General features: G+C 33.7%; 2 protein-coding genes across 2 annotated transcripts; one reads left to right on the forward strand and one right to left on the reverse strand.

Moving 5' to 3' along the window:
• Positions 1-1,526: 1,526 nt before the first annotated feature.
• Positions 1,527-13,851, reverse strand: LOC138321515 (uncharacterized). The gene is made up of 3 exons (XM_069265252.1): positions 13,673-13,851; positions 8,429-8,617; positions 1,527-3,186 (listed from the first exon to the last, which is right to left on the reverse strand). Exons 2-3 carry the CDS (start codon positions 8,519-8,521, stop codon positions 2,755-2,757), a joined length of 525 nt encoding a protein of 174 aa, XP_069121353.1. The 5' UTR covers positions 8,522-8,617; positions 13,673-13,851; the 3' UTR covers positions 1,527-2,754.
• Positions 13,852-18,328: 4,477 nt separating this feature from the next.
• Positions 18,329-22,553, forward strand: LOC138321516 (uncharacterized). The gene has a single exon (XM_069265254.1). The coding sequence runs from the start codon at positions 19,296-19,298 to the stop codon at positions 19,893-19,895; it is 600 nt and encodes a 199-aa protein (XP_069121355.1). The 5' UTR covers positions 18,329-19,295; the 3' UTR covers positions 19,896-22,553.
• The last annotated feature ends 542 nt before the right edge of the window (positions 22,554-23,095 follow it).

Raw genomic sequence — 23,095 nt, forward strand, 5'->3', positions numbered from 1 at the left:
TGTTTTGAAATAGGAGTATATTATTTGTATGTCGGTATGGGTATTATAATTGATTAGCTGTTATGATTACCTCCCTTTGTGCCCTGATGTAAAAACTAAATCAGTAAGTTAGTTTATAAAATGTTATAGTGAAGTGTCAATTTGGCATTAAACAGTATTGCATTTCGGCGTCGCTCCACTTTTAAAAGTACTCTTATTTCAAGTAATTGTAGATGCAGTTATAAAAATGCTATAAAGTCAATAAATTAGATTTGTTAAATCTCTGTACATTTGACTTACGCTTTGATTCGCGATAAATTTGTTTTAAGAGAAATCTGAATCGGTTATCGTACCAACACATAGTTTCTTTTCGATGCTATTATAGATGTAGTAAACTACAGTTAACTATTGCGATTGTGTAATTGTGATGATGTAATTTTCAGTAAGAGCACACTATGTCTGATTGGTACCTGTATCTTAATGAACAATTTTTATTCATATGTTCGGTCTTCATGCATATAGTATTGTAATTTTAAAATATGGAAAGTAATCTAATAAAAACAATACTCGTCGATTGACATATTTATGTTTATTTTCGATTTACAAAACCACAAAATTTTGCATATACACTGTAGCGAAGATCTCTTCGCCCCTCCCCATCCCCCACCTCTCTTCGCTCCTCCCTAATCCCCCACAAAAAAAACCTCTCCATCTTCTACCCTTTGGATTGAAATTTTAAACTTAATGCTGTATATATTGTCACTTGCTACTTGATTTCGAATTGTTGGTTCCTACTTTCGCTATTTAATTTCACAATTCATACTTCAATTCAAAGTATTGGAAGATTTTCCTTACTGTGGAGTCAACAATAACTTTTAACTTAAAGTAAGAAAGATATTAATTTACGGAGATAAACTGTTGCAAATTCAAATTGATTTCGAAAGCTGGAAACTTCAACATTTACATGTACGATACATCTGCTCATTGTTCCATATGGCCTGAATATTGTATTTGTCTCCTAAATGTTCTTTTGGGATCCTTTTTTATGTTTCAAATTTCAAATACAACATTTTTATTGTCAATATGACAAAAGTAGTGTCCAACAGGCTAAGTCTGTTCTCTGGTTGCAAAAACAAAATAAACAAATAACATAAATATACACATTTGTTTTAAACCTTAACAGCGCAAACATGTTATAGAATAATGCTGGAATATGATAATTGATCAATTAATTCAGTTTTAGTGATGACAAACCATGCAATAAATCATGAGAGTACAGTAATTCCATTGCCTTATTTCCTCAAATTTCACCCCTTCGTCAAAGCAATATCAAAAGGAAGGATTACTTTACATTGTATTTTTCATTAAGGAATGACGCCTCCCTTGTCATGTGAATAAACGTCCAGTGACTGAAAATGTAAGCTTTAATTTAGTGAGAGATACGAAAGAATTAAGTAGCGAGCCACTTTTTTAATTTTGCACCGAACCAAAATTACAGCGTATATTATCAGATTCTGGCCATGTATACTATTTGTTTTCATGCAAAATTTAAAAAAAAAAAAAAAAAAAAAAACATGTCAAAAGATAGCAACATTGTGTTAAAGATAGTTCGCCTCAGAAATGGATCAGACGAATCAGTGCACGTGCTGGAATTCGAAAATACATCCGTTTTTCGCCAAATACAGCAAAAATATATAAGGTAGGTGCATTCCGACAACACCAATGCTGGTTGCAGAATAAAACAAACAACTACCATGGTTATTTAATTCTGAAAGCATCACCAAATCCATTATCTAGGCGTCACCGATTGTACAATATGTCAAAGGAATTAAAATAACAAAGGAATATAAATGTTTCAATATCCTTAAAAGAGACAGACCTATTCCAACTCTATTAGCACATCAATCTAATTAAAATTAGACTTGTAATTCACAAGTCTACACAGGCATATCTTCAGGTCAATTTCAGGTGATTTTTTTCAGATTAAAACCTTGACCTAAAATTTACCCGATATACATATGAAATTGACTTGAAATAGACCTGAATTTAGGTGAAGATTTTTACCTGAATTCTCATGAAAAAAATTTCAGGTCGAATTTTTCAGGTCAACCTGAAATTGACCTGAAGTTTTCTTCATATGAAATTGACCTCATTTTCAGGTCAAGGATTTTTCAAGTCAAATTGACCTGAAGATATATTGACTGTGTAATTTTAATTAGATTGATTAATATACCTGCTTGTTATTTTTATCTTGTTTGAATGAATGTTTGATATTTGCTAAGCATATTTTTGTTACTTCACTTTTGCATTGTTTGTCGCAATGATAGTACACTGTACTAAAAATTTGTTTTCAATATGTGAAGTTATGTTAAAAATTATTTAATCTTGTATCCAGAGGATAATACATATACAATCGTCGTTGAGATTAATTGGCATTAAATAAACATGATTGACAAAACATTTACTTAAACTTGAACATCTTCCACGTGGAAAACAGGAAATATCTCACATTATGTGAAAAAAGTAAACATTTTGTTGTGATAAAAATCCAAACCATGTCGAACATTAATAACACATGTCGTCCACCTGGTCGACATTGTGGGATGATAACGTGGTTGCAATCCTAGGATAAAAGCACTCATTGCTCTCAGTCATATTTCATATTATCCTTCCTCAAATCTTTATGTTTACAACAGTATTGATATCACAAGATGTTCTTAAAACGTGTCGTGTATTTCAAAACACAAAAAATCCATTTATAAGAAAACGCCTCGCTCACATCCCTGTGCTCGAGTAGGAACGACAAGAGTCTACTGTAGATTGTGTGCTCCGATTAGAGCACCGACTTGAATACATCGTGCGTGTGATCTTTGGTGCAGATTGCGCACGCATCGTGCTGAGTGACGTAGGTCTGGTCAGTCTATCAACAATTTTTTGTAGTTGTTGAGGATTTGCCGTCCGCCATGTTCCAGGATAATGTTTAGATAATTCTGGATAATGGTAATGCATATATGGCCGCTCACGGAATTCCTGTAGGTTTTGTTTACTCAGAGATTCATATGACTTCCGCTCACGTGACCAGAGGACGGATCTCCGCGCAGACGCAGTAGTAGGTCGAGTCACAGAGGTATCGATAGGACCAAAGTTTGTTTCTGAAATTTTGGGACCAAATACACTTCTTCTTATTGCTTCTTTGTCTATTTCAGTCTGAAATGTAAAAGGAAGAATAGTTCACGTGATGATGTAGTTATACATGTATCTAATTTTAAATCAATAATATGAACCTTCATACAACTGGTACAGTGTACTTTAGAACCTTTTGCAGCAGTTCTTGATATGCAATTCCCAGGACTGCAAAAATCTTTCCTTTCACGCCTTTCCAGAATGAGAATTCCTCGATTTTACCTATATTTTTATGTCGGATGTTGCCGATTTGACCTATAATTATATGGCGGTTCTGGCGATTTGACCTATATTTGCATAGCCGGTGTTGGCGATTTGACCTTCATTTGTATGGCGGGTGTTGCCGATTTGATCTATATTTGTATGGCAGGTGTTGCCGATTTGACCTATATTTAAATGTCGTTTGAATTTGTGTTGCCGATTTGACCTACATTTGAATGTCCTTTGAATTAATATTTGTATATCGGGTGTTGCCTATTTGACCTACATGTATAATTATATGGCGTATGGCGGGTGTTGCCGATTTGACCTTTATTTGCATAGCGAGTGTTGCTGATTGACCTATATTTGATTCTCGGATGTTGTCGATATGACATATATTTGTATGGCGGGTGTTGGTGATTTGACCTAAATTTGTATGTCGGGTGTTGCCGATTTGAGCTACATAATATAACCTATGCCCTACATTTGTAAAGTATACCTATGCAGATCAAAATTTCGCGACCATGTCAATGACCCGCAAAATCAAGAAAATATCATACATGCGAAATTACCCGGTCATACAGTATTTGTAATACCTACGTATGTCTATAGTAGGGACAGGTCACGGATTCCGGATGATGAGTTCCAAACTCTAGTGATGTAGGTATTGATAGACTAGAGGGTCGATCGTTATCCTCGGGATTTCTTCCACATCAAAAAATCGAAAGCCTTTTAATGGGAAGTAAAACTTAATAACATCAGACTGCAATTAATTTATTTGATTTGAAATATTGGCAGTGGCCTTCACAAAATACTTCCTCAGTGTATACCATTCAACCACGTGCTGGGAACCAACCAGGTAGATGTGGTGTGTTTATACTTTGTTTCCCTTCCAATATGAACAATGCAATTATGCATTGTGAAAGATGAAACAGAACGTGTTTATTTTATATTAGATTATAGACTGTTTCCAGCGATATATATTGAACTTGAAAAGATAAGCATTAGTAACAATTCAACTACGTAACAACTAATTATTTCTGAATTCAATTTGATTTGAATTTTATAGAAGCCAAGAAGCAAGAAAGTACTAGACCAGTCACTAAGCTGACTATTTGACAAAAGGGAATCCTGCTGGAACCGTAAAATTGAAACTACAATCATTCTATTGACTATTTTGAAATTTTGATACCGCACTCCAAATCTCCAACAGTCATAAGTATTTGAGGACGGCTTCCTCTATGTGCAGGATCTAAAATGTGACACTAATTTGTTTGTCTCCTTGTGATAGCGAACCTTCTTTATAGTGCTATCACACTGAAACATACAAGCAACCAGCAGTACATTACAACCGGCCTTATTATGACGACAGCCGGGGAAACCATTACTACCACTCCCATACCAAAACGTCAACATATACAAAACAATACAAAACAAACAAATTTAAAGTTCCAATTGCTGTACTTGTATAATAAATTTAATCTAATAACCATAACGTTACTTTAGTCATAAGATATTGCAGGGTTTAAGAGAGTGAAAATGAATAAAACATGTTGACTTATGGCGGAAAGCGTGATCATTTGCATGTATAATGCCTCTTTTATATATAATTTATATTACTTGGAGCTATAAAAAATACATTACCTAAGAATTTTTTAATATTGGAAACATAATCCAATGACTTTAATATTGACTCAGAAATATATCCGTACATTTACCAGATAGTGTATTTTAAATCTAGACCATTAGCTTCAAAATGTGACGAAAAGCCTCAATAAATCGATACAGACCTAATGAAATAATACATCAATAAAATGAATTGCCTAAATGAGGAAATGCTGTTTATTTTATTATTTAACCCGAGTACTTCGAGAGATAAAAATCAATACTGTTTGTTGGGTATTTTCAGTCGTGTTTTCTTGTACAAGGTTATGAAGCATTAGTAGGCTGTGGTTTAGCAGGGCTATAATTAATGGGTACAAGATAAACCTATTCAGGCCTTTAAAGTCAATAAGCTCTCCTCTTAAATGCAATATGTAAATTAATAAAAGAGACACGGCGGAGTGTTTATTTAATAACAAAACGTCTGAATCGATAACTGAGCATAGGTGTTGTGTTGCGAAGTCAAATACCATGTGCACAAATAAAAATACTGAATGTTAGGATTAACACTTGAGGTCGTGGTATATACAATGTTTATGTAGTTTTCATTTTATGTATAGTCATATCGGTAATAAATAAAACAATATTATCATCACTGTTTACTCTTCATACCCTTACATAGTCTCTGTTCCCCAATCTATTTATGGATGATAAAAATACATATCTAGTGTGTATGACGTAACTTAACCTAATACGATATCATTCATCTTACTTAAACGTAAGTGGTCCCTGATTTCTTCTAAATTAATATTAAAAGTGTCATTCAAGTTTTTCATCCACAATGATTAATCCAATTTTAATTCAGATTTATGAAAAACACTACAATAGTCAAGCAACACTTAAGTTAATAATAATGAAATTGATAGTATTTTGCTTAGTGCCTTACTTCACCCAAAACCATATAATATTTAAATTAATTTTATATAGACTTTCCTCTCTATCCTGGCTAATTTAGTGAATTGTCTCACCTTCAGTAGAGAAAGAACAATACGTCTCCTAACAGCCTCCGTAAGGGACGCTGACCCCTTCTGTTCCTTCATACCCAACGGTTACACTACCAGCCTCGTTCTGAGCTGGTCCAAATATAACTACACAACCGAGATGGCTTCTGACACTAGTACGCACGTGCAGGCACTCATGTTAGAGGTCAAACGACGTTTTGACATTTGAAATATTATCGATTTTTAAATGGACTATGTAACTAAAGAGCAATCATTCATAGTATTGTATACATTTTTAAAGCAATAAATAAGACTTAATTAAAGGTATTTTGAAAATCAGATCGATAAAAATGAAAAATACGAGAAATAAAAGGGATATATAGTTATTCAATGTGACGCATAGTTGGATTCGCATTGCCAAGACTTTAAATAGTACCCGGGTATTTCACAGAGGTAAATATTGATAAGGAGTTTACATATTAACGAGAGCCTACCTCTGATTTTAATGTTCATACAACATGTGTTAGCTGCTATAGATTCCCGCGTTTCCTTGCAGAATTCATTCGAAGAGTCATGACTAGAGCTTTAGGTATTGACATAACTCCATACCACTCAAACACGCACTTCACATTAGATTGGACTTCAAACATGACAGGCGCTGGTAGCAAAAACACATATTGCACTAGCCATTCATCACGTTAACCTCCAATTGTTTGTATATAGTTATTTATGTCAATATGCTATGGTGTCGTCATATTGGGTAAATAGATCTAGTATTATAAGTACAATGTTTTAATGTCATCGTTTTAATATCAAAACCCACGATACTTGACTCTATCTGTAAATATAATCAGCACTACTGTTTCATTATGCTTCAGGTCCAATTGACATCATTAATGTGAAGATATGTTAGGATCGAAAGGTGGAGTAAAGTTGGTTATTACTGTGAAGAAGCCTAAGGTCGGTACCTGGCAACTGCTTAATCTGATTTTCGACACAAAGAGAGAACCGTAGTCGTTTCATATCGGAGGCAAAATCACCTCACCACTGTCAAAGAGTAACATTTAAAGAAAAACAAATATCTTGCATAAGCGATACATGGCAAACTATTACAGAATAAGCCATAGTGTTCCCCAAGGTAATGCGTCTTCTTTAGATATACTATAATCAAACATCCCTGTCTCAAATCAAGATATTGTAGCTCCAAACCTTGGATATTCCAAAGTTATATAGGCAATACTATATACAGGAACCCCGCCATAGAAAAAGTGATATTACATTATTTGTCCTGTTAATTAAGTCTTTTTAGTCAACAACGTACCCGCCATACCTATTTTGTGTAACTAGAGTGGAGCCATATTCTCGCACGGTGACAATTTCAATTTTATAACACATAATTTTGTTTGTTTGTTTGATTAATTAACGTCCTATTTACAGCTATGGTCATGTAAAGACGACCTCCCATGTATGCAGTGTAATGCGTGTATGTTGTGCGAGGTGCGTGTTTTGGGAGACTGTGGTATATTCATGTTGTGTCTTCTTGTATAGAGGAACTGTTGCCCTTTTTATAGTGCTATATCACTGAAGCATGCCTCCGAAGATACCAAGCAACACACCCCACCCGGTCACATTATACTGACAACGGACGAACCAGTCGTCCCACTCCCTGTGTGCTGAGCGCTAAGCAAGTCAGAAACTACCACTTTTATTGACTTTGGTGTGTCTCGGCCAGGGGACAGAACTCAGGGCCTTTCTCACAGGGGTGAGCACTCAACTCAAAGCCAAAAATAAGGCGGTGCCAAGGGAGGCATTAGGAAAGATAAAGGCAGTTAGGAAGAAGAGAAAAACATAAGATCATAAATTTAGTCGCCTTTTACGATCATGCAATAGGGGCAGCAGGCACAATTCTAACGCCCTACCTGCATGAATAATATATATAACACACAAAGAAGATGAAACTTAACAATGTAATATATTAAATAGCACTGAACTATTATTTTTAGCAATTGTTTTGTGTGTTTGATATGCAACGATTAATTATTCAAATATCAAACAAAGAAAAAACAACTTTACCTCGACTAAATAAGGCAACTTCAAAATATTTTGAGCTCTGAATATGTCTTAGAAACTCGGAATACCATAAATAGTCTGTCACGAATATTTCAATTTAACTGTATTTAGCATGCGATACTATACAAAATGACAAATACATGTAAATAATAATTGTAAAGAAACGTCTACATGATCCTGGGCTACTTCCAAATATCATGTCCACCTAATCCAGGACATTGACGACAATGTGATATTTGATAAAAAGAAAAAAAGAGGATAGAACAAAGAAAAAGAGGGTAAAACAGTTAGTAAGTATTTTTCAATGTTCATATAAGAAGGAAAGAAAGAATGAAGATAAAAAAAGAATTTTTAAGCGTTTTAACCACTGTTATTGAAGCGCCTAAGCTTACCGTCTTCAGGTCCTCTGCGTCAATAGTAATGGGATTCCAGACAGAGGAGCGCCGTCTGTCTGCCGTCCGTCCGTACTCCACACCAAGGCTCATTTTCTTGAGAAAACCGAGACGACAGTTATTTGTTCTATGGAAACCTCCTCACCTTAGTTAATCCATTGTATCATTTCCTTTGTTGTTACTGATTTTCTGAAAACACAAAATGAAAGATATTTCAATGTCATACGAATACAATGTGAAATAGATTTAGAATGTTGAAAATATACCAAAATCTGCATCATAATCCAACGATAGTTGAGGTCCTTAAGCTGAACTCAATGTTAACAACAATCTTGTTTGCCCACTAAACGTTGAAACTCAAAACTATCCCCAACGTTAAACCCCAAAAACGACGATTTCCTTGTTTTAAAGAATATTGAATACCCTAGGGTTGTTATGTTGGCTGTTTGACTGCCTACAGAATACTATCCTTCACAGGAATTGGTATGGTAACTTTTATGTTCATCGGGTAATAAATAAGCATTTTTTAATAACGTAAATATGGCGGCGATTATTAATTATCCAACCTAGGGCGATAACAAGTGTATTAAAATGATTTGAAACAGTTGTTCATTGCTTCTTTGTTTAGATACATATTAAGATACTAATGCAAAAAAAATGATATAAAATATGGAGTATACCTATTATATAGTAAATTGGAATTCGTAAAAAATGAATTTTATTGTATCATATTCATCAGTTTGAATAACATGTTTGATTGTTCGATCATAGCCATTGTTGATGACATTACACTAACAAAGTAATTGTATATTTTGAATTTGTAATGATTTTGTCGCGTGCCCTCTGTTTAGAGTTTTTGGAATAGGTTCAACTTTATCCTTGTTATAACATTTTAAATATGTAATACAAACGTCACTTTGACTTGGATCAAAATGCCGTGCTGCAAAATTGTCATTAAAATACATCATTGAATCGGAAATGCCGAAGTCCAAAACGTCATACGTGTAAAATATTTGACCTTGTAAACGGCAATTTAACGCTTTACATGTTTTCTGTAAAATAATGTATGTATTAATTCAAGTTCAAGATGGCCACCTTTGATAAAATCAACTTGACTAAGGAATTATCAGCCGTAAAATTGAGCAGGTGTATAGGTTCAGGTCTTCTGCGTGTTTGATTGCACGGATCACTGCATTGTTTGTCTAAAGTGACCATGTACTTCACGATTAAGTCGCCTAGACGTAAAACTATTTGGCACGTTCACAATTCCAAGTTTAAAAAAGACGTAATGTTTACTTTACACATACTTGATATGACACATGAGGTCAAGATATAATACTCTAATTACGTTATTCGTTTGTTTGTATCAACTGTACTTTTCGTCAGAGTATTTTAGAATTGGTTTGGATTTTTCTTGTTGGTAGGGGCTTATAAGAGGTTTATATGAGATTTATGTTACCATAATAAGTATATAGGCTTTTACATGTTGAGAATATTTGCTAGAATAACTTATTTTACACCTTACCTTTCATATGAAAATCGACGGCAATAGATAACAGTATTGAATAATATATTTCGATATGTAAATATTCATTAAAAAGTGAATGATAAGTAAAACGATTGTTAGTAATTGACAGCCATTTATGAGGTAAGCCTCAGTGTTTTAAACTCTTAGCGTACCCATATCCAATATTAGTCATCCAATCCGCTAAGGCGACGTGTTTGACTTTACCGTACTATAAGATTTAAATGACCTGTCGGAGTTGATTAAGGTGTAATAAAGTCCATGGTCCTGAGAACAATAACAACTTTAGTATTATTGTAATTAGGCCTACTTTATTTAAGTGGTGTTATGTTGATGGGATTATCCCTAATCCCATTAGTGCCACTCATTACTTAATGAGATAAAATTATCAACAGGAAAAAACAGTGATTTGTTGTTTCTCTCCATGTAATGAGATGAAATTATCAACAGGAAAAAACAGTGATTTGTTGTTTCTCTCCATGTAATGAGATGAAATGAACAAGAGGAAAAACATGGTTTGTTGTTTCTCTCAATGTAATGAGATGAAACGATCGAGAGGAAAAACCATGATTTGTTGTTTCTCTCAATGTAATGAGATGAAATGAACAAGAGGAAAAACTATGATTTGTTGTTTTTCTCCATGTAATGAGATGAAATGATCAGCAGGAAAAAAAACAGTGTTTTGTTGTTTCTCTCAATTAAGATGAAATGAACAAGAGGAAAAACCAATGCTTTGTTGTTTCTCTCAATGTAATGAGATGAAACGATCAAGAGGAAAAAACATGGTTTGTTGTTTCTCTCTATGTAATGAGATGAAATGATCAAGAGGAAAAACATGGTTTGTTGTTTCTCTCAATGTAATGAGATGAAACGATCGAGAGGAAAAACCAATGCTTTGTTGTTTCTCTCTATGTAATGAGATAAAACGATCGAGAGGAAAAACCAATGCTTTGTTGTTTCTCTCTATGTAATGAGATAAAATGATAAAGAGAAAAAAACATGGTTTGTTGTTTCTCTCCATGTAATGAGATGAAATGATCAAGAGGAAAAACATGGTTTGTTGTTTCTCTCAATGTAATGAGATGAAACGATCGAGAGGAAAAAACCATGATTTGTTGTTTCTCTCCATTTGATGAGAAGAAACGATCAAAAGGAAAAAAAATATGATTTGTTGTTTCTCTCTATGTAATGAGATAAAATGTACAAGAGGAAAAAAACATGGTTTGTTGTTTCTCTCCATGTAATGAGAAAGACATTATCAAGAGGAAGAAAAACCATTAATTTGTTGTTTCTCTCTATGTAATGAGAAAGAAATTATCAAGAAACAACAAATTACGGGTTTTCCCCTCTCCACGTAAGGAGATGAAATGATCAAGATGATTCTCTCCATGTAATGAGAAAGAAATTATCAAGAAAAAACAAATTATGGGTTTCCTAAAGAGGAAAAGCCAATGATTTGTTGCTTCATTCCATACAATGTTGATAAAGCGGTATAATTGATATTATTTGCATTATGTGATGTTAAGACACTTTTTAAAATGACAAGAAAGGTAATCTTTATGACTTGTTACAGGTATGAATTTACAAAACTCTATGTATAGTAAAATGTTGTTATTTGAAGATTGATGACCCTATTTGCTGTTCATAACATTGGTATTAGTGCCAATGGGGATGACTATGACCATTTTGAAGACAAGGTTTGAAAAAAATTACTTTTTCATTTCGTAGTATAGGTCAATTTACAGTTGTTCTATGTCATTTTATTAATTTATAGATGAACATCAATAACTCGAACTCGTATAACTGGAAAGACTGTTAAAGATAGACATAAACTGACAACTAGGACTATGATTATGGTCCAACTTCGAGTTAACGAGGCTTAACTGTATCTATTATTTCACTATTACAAATTTCATGGGTTTTTTTCATTTTAGGTCTGACATCCTACCACTTATACTTCATCTATTTGACAGCTGTCGGATTCTTGTCGTTGTTAGTGTATTTTCGTTGGAGACTACGTGCATGTCTTCTCTTTGCGACGAAAATTGGGTACATCCATATATTTGATTAATATATATCCGTTTACAGAATGTACCACAATAGAGACCTTACCTAAGATCAAAGGTCAAGTACTATGTTTACGTATATCAAATTTTTCATTGATATAATTGGCAAAATATTACATAGAATTTTTTCTGACAGAATTTGATATTTATTCATGTAATTAAAATAAATGTTTTGATACAAAAATATTTCCAATACAGACTTAGCGTCTTCGTCTTTTAACCCATCTGTCACTCAGGCGACTAGAAGTACATTCGACGTCTCTCCAGTGGCAATTCGACTTATTCATTATCAATAAAAAACATAAACCTATGTAATGTATTTCAACAATATAACCTGAATATCGTTAGTATTATAGAGCACTGGCGGGGTGTATTAATTTGAAAATCATTGTGTTTTTATGTCAATTATCTATCATTGCATATCATTAGGTTAAACAATGAATGGTTTCAGCTTACAAATCTGGTAAAATTTCCTTCTACGTTTACACCTGCCGAGAAAAACAGAATACCGCCACACGCTGAGACGGGTTGATGTAATTAATACCTTCATGTGACTCCATTTCCTATATTTAGAGAGCTTTAAATGTCGTGGGACAAGAACAAAATAGCTCAATAGTGTGAAATATCTTTTCTACTATCTATGATAACACATAATGTTCCTTGATTACAGTTAAAATGTACAATATGCACTATAAATTCAGATTAGATTTGTAAAAATAATAATTATTGAATTGTTTGGTTATAATAGTACGTGAATACAGGATTGCAAATCCAACCAATAAATGTGTAATAACAATATCATTCCGAAACTTTATTTTTTAGATAAAAAAAAAACAATGTTTAAATAAAACTGTTTTATAACATTAACGGAAAGCTCTGAAAAGGTATAAAGAGGACAAAACTACCATTGATGACAATTTATATTATTTCTGTGTCCCAAATCTGGATCAGCAGAGATCTTAATGATAAAGTGTAGTCAATACTAGTAGATCCAAACTAAATCGAATCCCATTATGTTCGCTTCGTCTACTTTTTCATCTCGTCTTAGCACCCGCTAGTCTTTTTGTTCTCAAATATATAGAATATCAGTACTTTCGGTTTTAATTTGATCAAAAACGATTTTTTTTTTCTTTTTTTTTTCTTTTGTAGTTACTATTGCGTAAAGCGATTTGTTATTTCTAAAATATCATATAACTGTGCATAATGTTTTAAATGTGTTAAGTTTTATTTAAAACTTACTTGTGGTTTAAGGTTAGGAGTTAGTTATATCAGATATCTACAACACTGTAAAGCAAATAAAACATCAACTAGTCCACCTCTACATATTTCTCACAAAGAATTATGTTTTACATCCTATCAACAACCAATGGGATGACCAGTACTAACACTGTATTCGGCCTCACATTGTTTCGTCCGATACTTTGCATTGTTAAAGTACAATAGTCTTTATACTATCTGGTAGTTTGAAAGAGGAAGCAAAACAAAAACAACTGGTATTTCTGACTTTGAACTTCAAACCTACCATCTGAAATAGTTCCATTTTTACTCTGTTATTGTAATTGTAGCTTTAGAATTTCAATATGAAGTATGAAATATTCATAATTACAATTTCTACTTTTCAAGTTGTGTTATTAATTTTCACATATATCTTACCTTCAAATCTACCAATAAGTATCACACCTCCTCAACTATGGAGGAAATTACACCTTCCCAATAGATGGCGCTGTATCTCCTCGTGTATCACAGACGTTAATGATCTAATGTGTATCGATTGGTGAATTAATTGTCTCACTGATTGACACCCCACATACAGAACGCCTAAATATCGGCCTAAAGTTTTATTGGTACCACGTGGGTAGCGCTCGTCTGCGGTAATTGCTAACATGGACGACCTTCTTTATCATTGTTGATCGTGACATGTCGTTAAAACTTCAAACAGATTCCAATCATATCGAAGGATATGTTTAATTCGAGTGAAGCATAGACAATAGCATTATCAGCTTAAGAAGTATCGGGCTACATAATTTCTGAATAAATGCATATTTAAATGTTCAACTTTGCATATTTATTTTTTTTATGTGAAGGGTTAATATCAAAGAAAATACACATATAAACATACAACAAATGTACAGTTCGTTTTATTGTCTTGTTTAAAGTAAAACAAAAATATTTAAGAAAATAAGCTTAATGTATTCCAGAAATATACACACTTTGTTTATCGACGATTTTAATACAACATAGACGTAGAGACAACGATATCACACTGTCTAAGTGTGATTATTGGCGGGTTCAATAATATTTGCACGTGACAATAATTTAATTACAAATTAATTGTTTTGTTTACGTCACGGAGAGATGACAGTTCATACAAATTGGTGGCAGATTTGTCGTCCATTATAAATGTGGAAATGATCATATCATTGTTATTTGATATTGATAAATATCTAACAATCAGTATCATAGTTCTATCGTTATATTGGATTTTAGTTAACAATAGATGTTGATGAAAATGTTGATATTTGTCCACTTCGGTTTGTGATTGAAATGATAAGGAAACTATATTTACGTATTGCCAATTTAGTTCTAAATATACGTCAAAAGACAATAGCGTTTGTATTTACACTGTGATACAATATGCCATAACTGTGATAATTATTGATATGGTCAAAACAAAACGTTATATATATCAATCAATGACTAATTATATCCTGCTCATATTTAGTGTGGGAAAGTACATCGTTTTATTGTTATTAAAAATCAACTTTATTTCGTACACTTGTTTTTGATTTCATTCGTTCTCTTAAGTTTATCCAAAAATCAATTATACATAACCCAAGAGTGGATATAACGACAGATACAGTAACCGCTGGAATATCGAGTATATAACAACATCTGCTCTTACAGAAAATGTCATTCTAGTCCTTTATGTTCATTCTGGTTGTCATGATTTCCTTTCGTCGATATAAATGAACATCTAAAAGATGAGCAGTTAATTCTGGTGCCATTCTCTCTAGATCTGCACAAAGGATATGATTACTATATGATTGAATCTGTATCATTTTAGTCCCATTCATCTGATTTTTTGCAATATCCATGTGAGTAGTATAATGACAAGGTTGCAAAATAACAAATAATATAATACTTAGGAATAAGGTATAGAAATTGCATTTTTCAAAAATTACTCAAATTAAAAAAAAACCATAAAAACAAATCTGCTAAAATTTACCAGTGGACTATTTCTTCAAGTCATGACTCTCCTCAACGTTCCTCAACTTAAAATTCTTCATAGAAAACACTAAAAGTAGTCGAGGGAAAATATTAAATTAGTTTTCTTTAACTTCTGTTTTTATTTTAAGTTAAAGGATTCCTGAAAGTTAAGAAATGTTGATGAAACTGGGCCCAGTGGTGCTAGGGACATCGAACAGTAGTTTTGTCCTTCTATATACAGCTGATTTTTTTTTCTTTTTCTTTTTTTCTTTCTCTAAAATTCGACAATGTATCGTTCTCCGTTCTTAACGGACTATTTCAGAACTCGACAGTAATGCTAGAGAAACATTTTTATCTTAAACTCGGAAATTCCTTCTAAAATCATTTAAACTTTTCACTTCATCACTTGTCTTAAATATTTTGGACACTTAAGATTTAAGATCGTTTCAAATCATGAATACTCCTGATGTAGCGAGTCCTAGACGGACCAGACAGCTCTATATGATGTCCTAGACGACAACACTGATGAGTTCTAGACGGACCAGACAGCTCTGTATGATGTCCCTAACATCACTGATGAGTCCTAGACGGACCAGACAGCTCTATATGATGTCCCTAACATCACTGATGAGTCCTAGACGGACCAGACAGCTCTATATGATGTCCCCATAACATCACTTATGAGTCCTAGACGGACCAGACAGCTCTATATGATGTCCCTAACATCACTGATGAGTCCTAGACGGACCAGACAGCTCTATATGATGTCCCTAACATCACTTATGAGTCCTAGACGGACCAGACAGCTCTATATGATGTCCCTAACATCACTGATGAGTCCTATACGGACCAGACAGCTCTATATGATGTCACTTAAGATTTAAGATCTAGTGTCATTCGTTTCAAATCATGAATACTCCTGATGTAGCGAGTCCTATACGGACCAGACAGCTCTGTATGATGTCCCTAACATCACTGACGATTTCTAGAATGACCAAACAACTCCACATGGTGTCCCTAGACTCACATTGGCAAGTTATGGATGGAACAGCTCTACTCTATTGTGTCCATACCATTCTGACAGTTCTTAAAATGACGAAATAGCTAATGTTGTTCGTAAGTGGTTTTTTATTATATATTCTTTCAAACTCTTAAGGTATGATAGAACAATGCATAAAAAGATAAAAACTTTAAAAAATAAATTTTCTACGTTATATAATCACTTTAATGCGTCGTCTGTTATACCTTTTGTAGCTGTAAGAAAATCTACCTATGTAATGCGCCGATATCCAGGTTAAAACCTGTCATTACTAAAACTAATCCTTCTTTGAAACACCACGTTTAAATGATTCTACAGATGTTAATTAAGGTCATTTGACGTCTAGTCGACAAAGGGATTACTGATAATACACTAACAATGTTTCTTATCATTTACTTTGATTCAAAGGTATTATGTAACATTGTGTTCCGGTAACATGGGATTCTTATCAATGTATGTCTGCCGGATATTTATATCTATGATGTAATATCAGGGATATTTTTTGTTCGGATAAATCAACGGTGGATTATCTTAAAATCAGGACAATTTACCATTACCTCAATTGCAATACTTTTCAATTTTTCTCTTCAAATAGCTCATTGTAGTGGAGTATAGGTGTTCGATTCTGAAAATATACATATTACAATGGCTTTATCATGTCTTAACGAGGGCATGAGTACTCGTATGTACTGTAGCTGAATGGCTAAAAATAAATGTTAACCATTGATCTTATTTAACGCCAAACAATCTCAAATTCTATTTTTGATCCACTTCATTGATGTCTTTGTCAAAAAAATCTATGAATATAATTCTATTGTTTCGGTTGGTTCATGATTTATTGTGTGATATCTAAAAATCTAAATAAGGAACAATACCACCGCCAGTTTTCTATATTTACCTACTATATTTATCTGTGTGTTGATACTGTTCTTTATATCTATAAAAGGAAAGTATTTTTATTTGTTATAAAATTGAGAGCAATAAGTAAATAAAAGCTTTCTATCCACTTACCTTGTTAATATAACAATATTTATATATGTTATATGTTTTAATTATCTTATAAATATATACTATATATCACATGCAGGTCCCAGTTCCACGAACATTTCTTAGCTTTAAGGAATTCCTCAACTAAAGTCTCCATAGGAAATCATTACAGAAGTTAATGAGAAAATCCTAACTTAAGGAGTCTCCCTCAAAATTTGTAATGCATTTCTATGGAGAATTTGAAGAAAATGAATTCCTTAAAGTTAGGAATGCTTGTGAAACTAGGCCATGGTAAGTGGTAGCATCTTAAAAAGCCTTCCTTAAAATCTGTAATGCTTTTCTTTGGTTTATTTTCAGTAAAGGAAATCCTTATATTTAAGAAATATTCATGAAACTGGGCCATGGTAAATTTAACCCACTTAGACTGACTTTTAAAAGATTTTTTTTATATCTCGTGTCAAACTTTGGAGGCATTTGTGTCTGACATAGTGCTCGACCTTCTCTGTTTTCAGCCGGAGTTCAATTTCCGGTACTGGTAAATAGTTTTCAATAAGCTGAATACATGTACCATTAGAGTCTCCAGCTCTCCAGCGATTGTAATAGCAGACTAGGAAATAGATCTTACAGCCTTGAGAGTCTCGTGTAGCGACGTAAAAAAGTCTAAATATGAACGGATTGCGTTGGTTGTAAAAGGATGATTTCTCACCTTAAGTGCACTTACTCTATAACACTGTGATTATAGTTAACAACATGCAGCATGGGAAACTTCGGTATTAGTTAATGACCCGTTAGGTTTGATAGAGAAAGCAGTTATCAGAAAAAAATCTGACCAACTATTTTAGTTTTTTCTTACAAAGCATTGACCCGCGACCATATTGTAACATAGCACAACCGCAAGAGTCCCCTAGGCACTCTTAGACTAAACGTTAAAGCCTTTGTGTATTATGTGACCAAACAATAGCGATAATGTACTTATGAAAGGATATTTAAAAATTGGAAAGTATTTCATTGCTTTTCGACACGATATAAGCTTTAAATGACTGTGATACAATTAGATGAAAGCTTAGCTACCGAGGTACACTGTTGGTGTTGGAGCCGTGTGTGGCCGATAAAATAGCAGTTTGTTCATATTAATCAAACCATATGAATGAAAAGACATCTGTTTTATTTTATTTTACTTTCATCTATGGTATTTCCTTAACTCATAAACCACATCGATGTCAGAGAAGTATTCACAAATGTGACATTCATTGATCCTGGTCATTGTTGACACTTCTTCTGAACGGAAGTTGGATTGTGGAGTAAGCCCGTTACTATGGATTTTAACACGCCGGACTATATAGATCGGCTATGTCATTCAAACATTGTCAAGAGCCAGAGGTGAGTTGATTGTAAAAAGAGTGACGGATGCAGAATATGTTTGATAACATTTTGATTGGGAACATTAATATTATTGTACATGACTTCGCCTTAAGTTGTAAATTTGCATTACATTCTGCGAACAAGTGAATGGTGTGGAAGACTGAACGTAAACTAATTAAGGTGTTATAGAAATATTGACATTTAGGATCGTCAGATGTGTCATGAATATTTATGAAACATCTTCATCAATAGTATATCGGATGTTTATACTCGATTAACATCGGCTGCACTGTGGGTTATGCTGTGCTTGACCCTGGTCAACACTTTTACCAGATTGGGATGGTTCAGTGGTGATATGCCAGTGGGAGTCTGTCAAAGTCAACATAGTGATCCATTTAGACGGGAGCATCTATATACATTGTGAACAAACACTGTCATCATTTGCGTGTATCGGAGTTCAATGCACAGGAAATACCTATGAATACAGTCTGTTGGCAAATCGTTAAATCTAAACTTTTAAAAATAAGATAAAAACTTCATCGATTGGATCGTCAAAAAGAACAAGAACTTGCTCGGATATTTATTTGACAAAAGAAGACAAAAAGCACGAGAGGGTTGTTTTAGAACGTCCGGTGTGTCTCCATTTAAATTGGTTGTCGCCCCTGATCGATTGTTGCCATTATGAAGGACACCGAACCACGCACTCGATCGGCCCCCGTTAAGTCTATTGGGAAACTAGCAAAGGAGGCGCATGGTTATGAAACTATGGACAAATTTCAACGACATGATCGTCTCATCTTTCCTGGAGAAAAAAGGAAGGAGTCAACTGCTTCACTTCTTGTAGAATTGTCTACGCCGAAACAAACTCGGCCAAAAAGTGCGAGCAGACGACAGTTCTTTAACGAGGATTATGAAGACTACCTTGACGTACAGAAGAAAGTGTCCAGGGACGAGATGGACAATATTGTGTCGCGTCTCACCCGGCCCACATATACCAGTAGTGTACGCGAAACTTCTGGAAACGAGAAAAGGGTAAATGTGGAAGAGAAATTTGTGCGGAAAAAAGTAACAATTCATTCGGTGGCAACCCAACGTCAGCTGGATCCAGGTCGGTTCCAAGGATCAAAGAAAGTGAGTCGACAGAAAATCGACGACATTGTGAACAGACTGAGTCAGACAAGCAAACGTCACGTGCAGCCATCTGTTCAGGAACGACAAGAACTTAACCGGAAGTTAGGGTCCTTGTCTAGTTATCGGTGGATGGGGATCCGGAACTGTTGATATCTTATCGAGATTGTAATCTTAATATTTTGGTGCTCTTATGAAACATAACGTTTGACATTTTATCTTCACTTTGGTCATTATCACATCTGTAAATACTGATTATTTTGATGAACCAAGATGATAAGTGTCATTTGCTCGTGACCCTTACAGCCGTCTACATGGATATACTAGTTTGGCTTGACTCTAAGTGACATCAAAAATGTTACTTTTTTCGTGGCCTTTGCAAACTTTCACATTGACAATTGCACTCTGGGTGACCTCTACAATGTCAATTTGCTCGTAAACTTGTGGAAGTTCGCATGGATATAATTTTTGACTGGGCTGTGAATGACCACTACAATGTCAATTTGCTTGTCATCTTTGCAGACGTTCACATAGATACACAGTATGCCTAGTATTTTTAGGTCAAACAGGAAAGAAAATGGAAATGTATTCATTGAAGACAGTTGTTATTTGATGGCTTTAAAAGTAGAGTATACTGTATCTAGATTTCTATTTATAAACGTCTGCAATTCAAATTGTATTACTTGATACAATGATCAAGAATACTGGTATTTCCAGTTTTCACTTTTGTGTATTTCCATTGTTTTTATTATTGCACCACTCGGTAGATTCTCAGCCTTGTTTTCCGTCTAATTCGACTACCAGTAAACGTATGTATTGCATGTGCGTATGAATATAAACCTAATTGCACTCAATTGTCACCGATATTAATCCGCTAAATACTGTTTAATCACACTTTGATTAAAAAAAAAATGTTGATTCAACTAAGCTTAGTTACATCTCGTGTATGGTAAGGGGTGTTTTTTTAAAGAAATGATGAATTATTTATTAAGGTCTCTTAAATACTACTCAGAAATGGCTAGAATATAAACACAACTGGAACAGTTTTGAAATAATACAATTCTGGCCGTACTTAAAAGTATACAGATATATCTTGTATGTTTTCAGAACAATCCTACTACCAACCTTTTTGAAGTTTTTTTCTGACTTCATCAGGTTTGCTTACAACAGGGGTTTGTTTTGTAGTTTAAAAGTAGAAGAAAATCATGATATACAAGAATAAGTTGGAGAGTGGGAGCTGTAGAATGATATGACCATCAGGGTTTCCTGCTTGATGTCTTTGCTACTCTATATGTCTATGTGATAGCTCTATAAAGTGTACCTTGCGTGTTAGTTGCTGCTATGTTAAAGCAGGGGTTATTGACTCGATTAATCCTTGTGAATGAAGTGTGCTCCAACGTGAACAAACTATTGTCGTTAGACAGAACTTCATAAAAATGTCACGTGGCATTTTTTTTTACAACCATAGCAATGATAAGTGTCTCATCTTGCCGGTAATGTATTATTTAAAAAAATCTACATAATGTTGGTAGTAAAACAATAAAGAACGATCTTGTTTTTTGTATATTCTATATTTAAGTTGAATTTATATTTGAAGTGTTGTAGTATATGTAAGAGTAAAGGACTGAGCCATCAAATCCTTGATGTTTTACGATATAATTTGCATGTTACACATATTGAAAATTCTCTCATTACAAATAATATACCAGTTACGTGCTATCAAGAGAAAGTTAAAATAATTTACTGAAACAGTCTGAGAAAGAATTTATATTATGTTGCATATTGCTTTGTGATTCTTCTGTTAGGTTCCTCCTTACAAATGCTACATATCCTAAGCTTTTTGGTCATTTAGGAGATAGTAAATGTGACGAAACCTTAGACTGAAAGCCCTTTTGCCTCCTAAAAAGAGGGATTTTTTTTATTTTATATACCAAAGTTTGTTAAAGTACAGTTTATAAATTATAATTCGACATGCTTTTGCCAAATGGAATATTTATTTTGTTCTTATCACTTCATATAAGAATCCATCACGGCTGTCCTTGAAACCTTCGTTTTGGCAAAATTTTGTATGATTTGAACACATTGCTGTGAAAAATGTTTTCACTATTTACAAAGATATATATGTATAACAACAAACGTTATTTTAAACACGAAATACAACAAGTAAATACTCATAAGTAGAAAGTCCATCCGAACACTGGGATATAGAAATAGAGGTTGCGTCGGAGCAACCCCGTTTGCATGCTTGCAGCTCGCAACGATATAAATGATTCAAGTACAATTAGAAATTCTTTTAAGTTTGTTTTTTTTTTTTTTTTTTTTTTTGGGGGGGGGGGGGGGGGGGGGGGTGGATAATTAAGTCTCTAAAGTCAAAGCATGTACAATTGTAGTCCTAGCTTCAAATTATTTTACTACTACCGAATACCAAATAGTTATTTCAGAATTAAAGTTCGAAGACTAACAATTTTCTTTTGGTTATGTTGAAGTTATCACTGTCCGTTGGAGACAGTTTTCTAGCTCTTGGTCTATGCAGTTGATTGTCCAAAACACATCTCATAGAAATATAAGCCAATCTTCAAAAATCAGACAATTTCCTAAAATTGTCAGCAATTTATCTGCGAATAATATGCAATTGCAAATGCCACCAAGGAAGAACACTACTGTCAAAAACATAAAGATTGGAAACTCCCTCATTGTCTTTACTGACGGCAGAGAGAAACCTCTGTTGCTTTGATATGATTTTTGAAAACAAGAAAATGAGAAATTTTACATGTTTTTTTTAATTAAAAAATCATGCTTTCAAAACCGAAATGCGTTTTCTTTTATCGATGTTTAAAGATGTTCCACCGCTGACAAATGGTATTTTTTCACTATCAAAAACAGGAGTAGACGATTTAGCGTTTTTCTTCAGTTACAAAAGTTACTTAATTTACACCATTACCACCATTGAAAAGTTTAAGCGTCTGCTTTTATTTAAAATTAAATATATGAAAAATAATTAATTGCATCCCGAAAAAATGCCGTGGCACTATATCATATATGGAATAAAGTACTGATTACGCATGCGCCAAAGGCAAAATAAGTTATCTTGTATTGTTTTTTGTGTTAATTAGACATATATATACACAATTAAACACCAATTATTGTTCAAATGATGAATATCATTTATGCTCTGTGTGTGGGCGGTGGAGCATCTTTAAAGCTAAAATATTAGTTCTTACCTTACCATCTGAAAATTACTGAACTTCCATAACACATCAAAGTCATCCTCCTGTATTTAACTATTTGGGTGTATAGAAAAAAAACTAGGTTCGTACAGGGGTACATCTGCCGATCGGGAAAATAAGCTCAAA

The sequence above is a fragment of the Argopecten irradians genome, chromosome 4, assembly GCF_041381155.1.
Source record: "Argopecten irradians isolate NY chromosome 4, Ai_NY, whole genome shotgun sequence".
NCBI lineage: Eukaryota > Metazoa > Mollusca > Bivalvia > Pectinida > Pectinidae > Argopecten > Argopecten irradians.

Coding starts and splice junctions, on each gene's coding strand:
- LOC138321515 (XM_069265252.1), bottom strand. CDS start 8,521: ATGAGCCTTGGTGTGGAGTACGGACGGACGGCAGACAGACGGCGCTCC. Junction 3,187..8,428: donor ACGCAGAGGACCTGAAGACG/GTAAGCTTAGGC, acceptor TTTACATTTCAG/ACTGAAATAGACAAAGAAGC.
- LOC138321516 (XM_069265254.1), top strand. CDS start 19,296: ATGAAGGACACCGAACCACGCACTCGATCGGCCCCCGTTAAGTCTATT.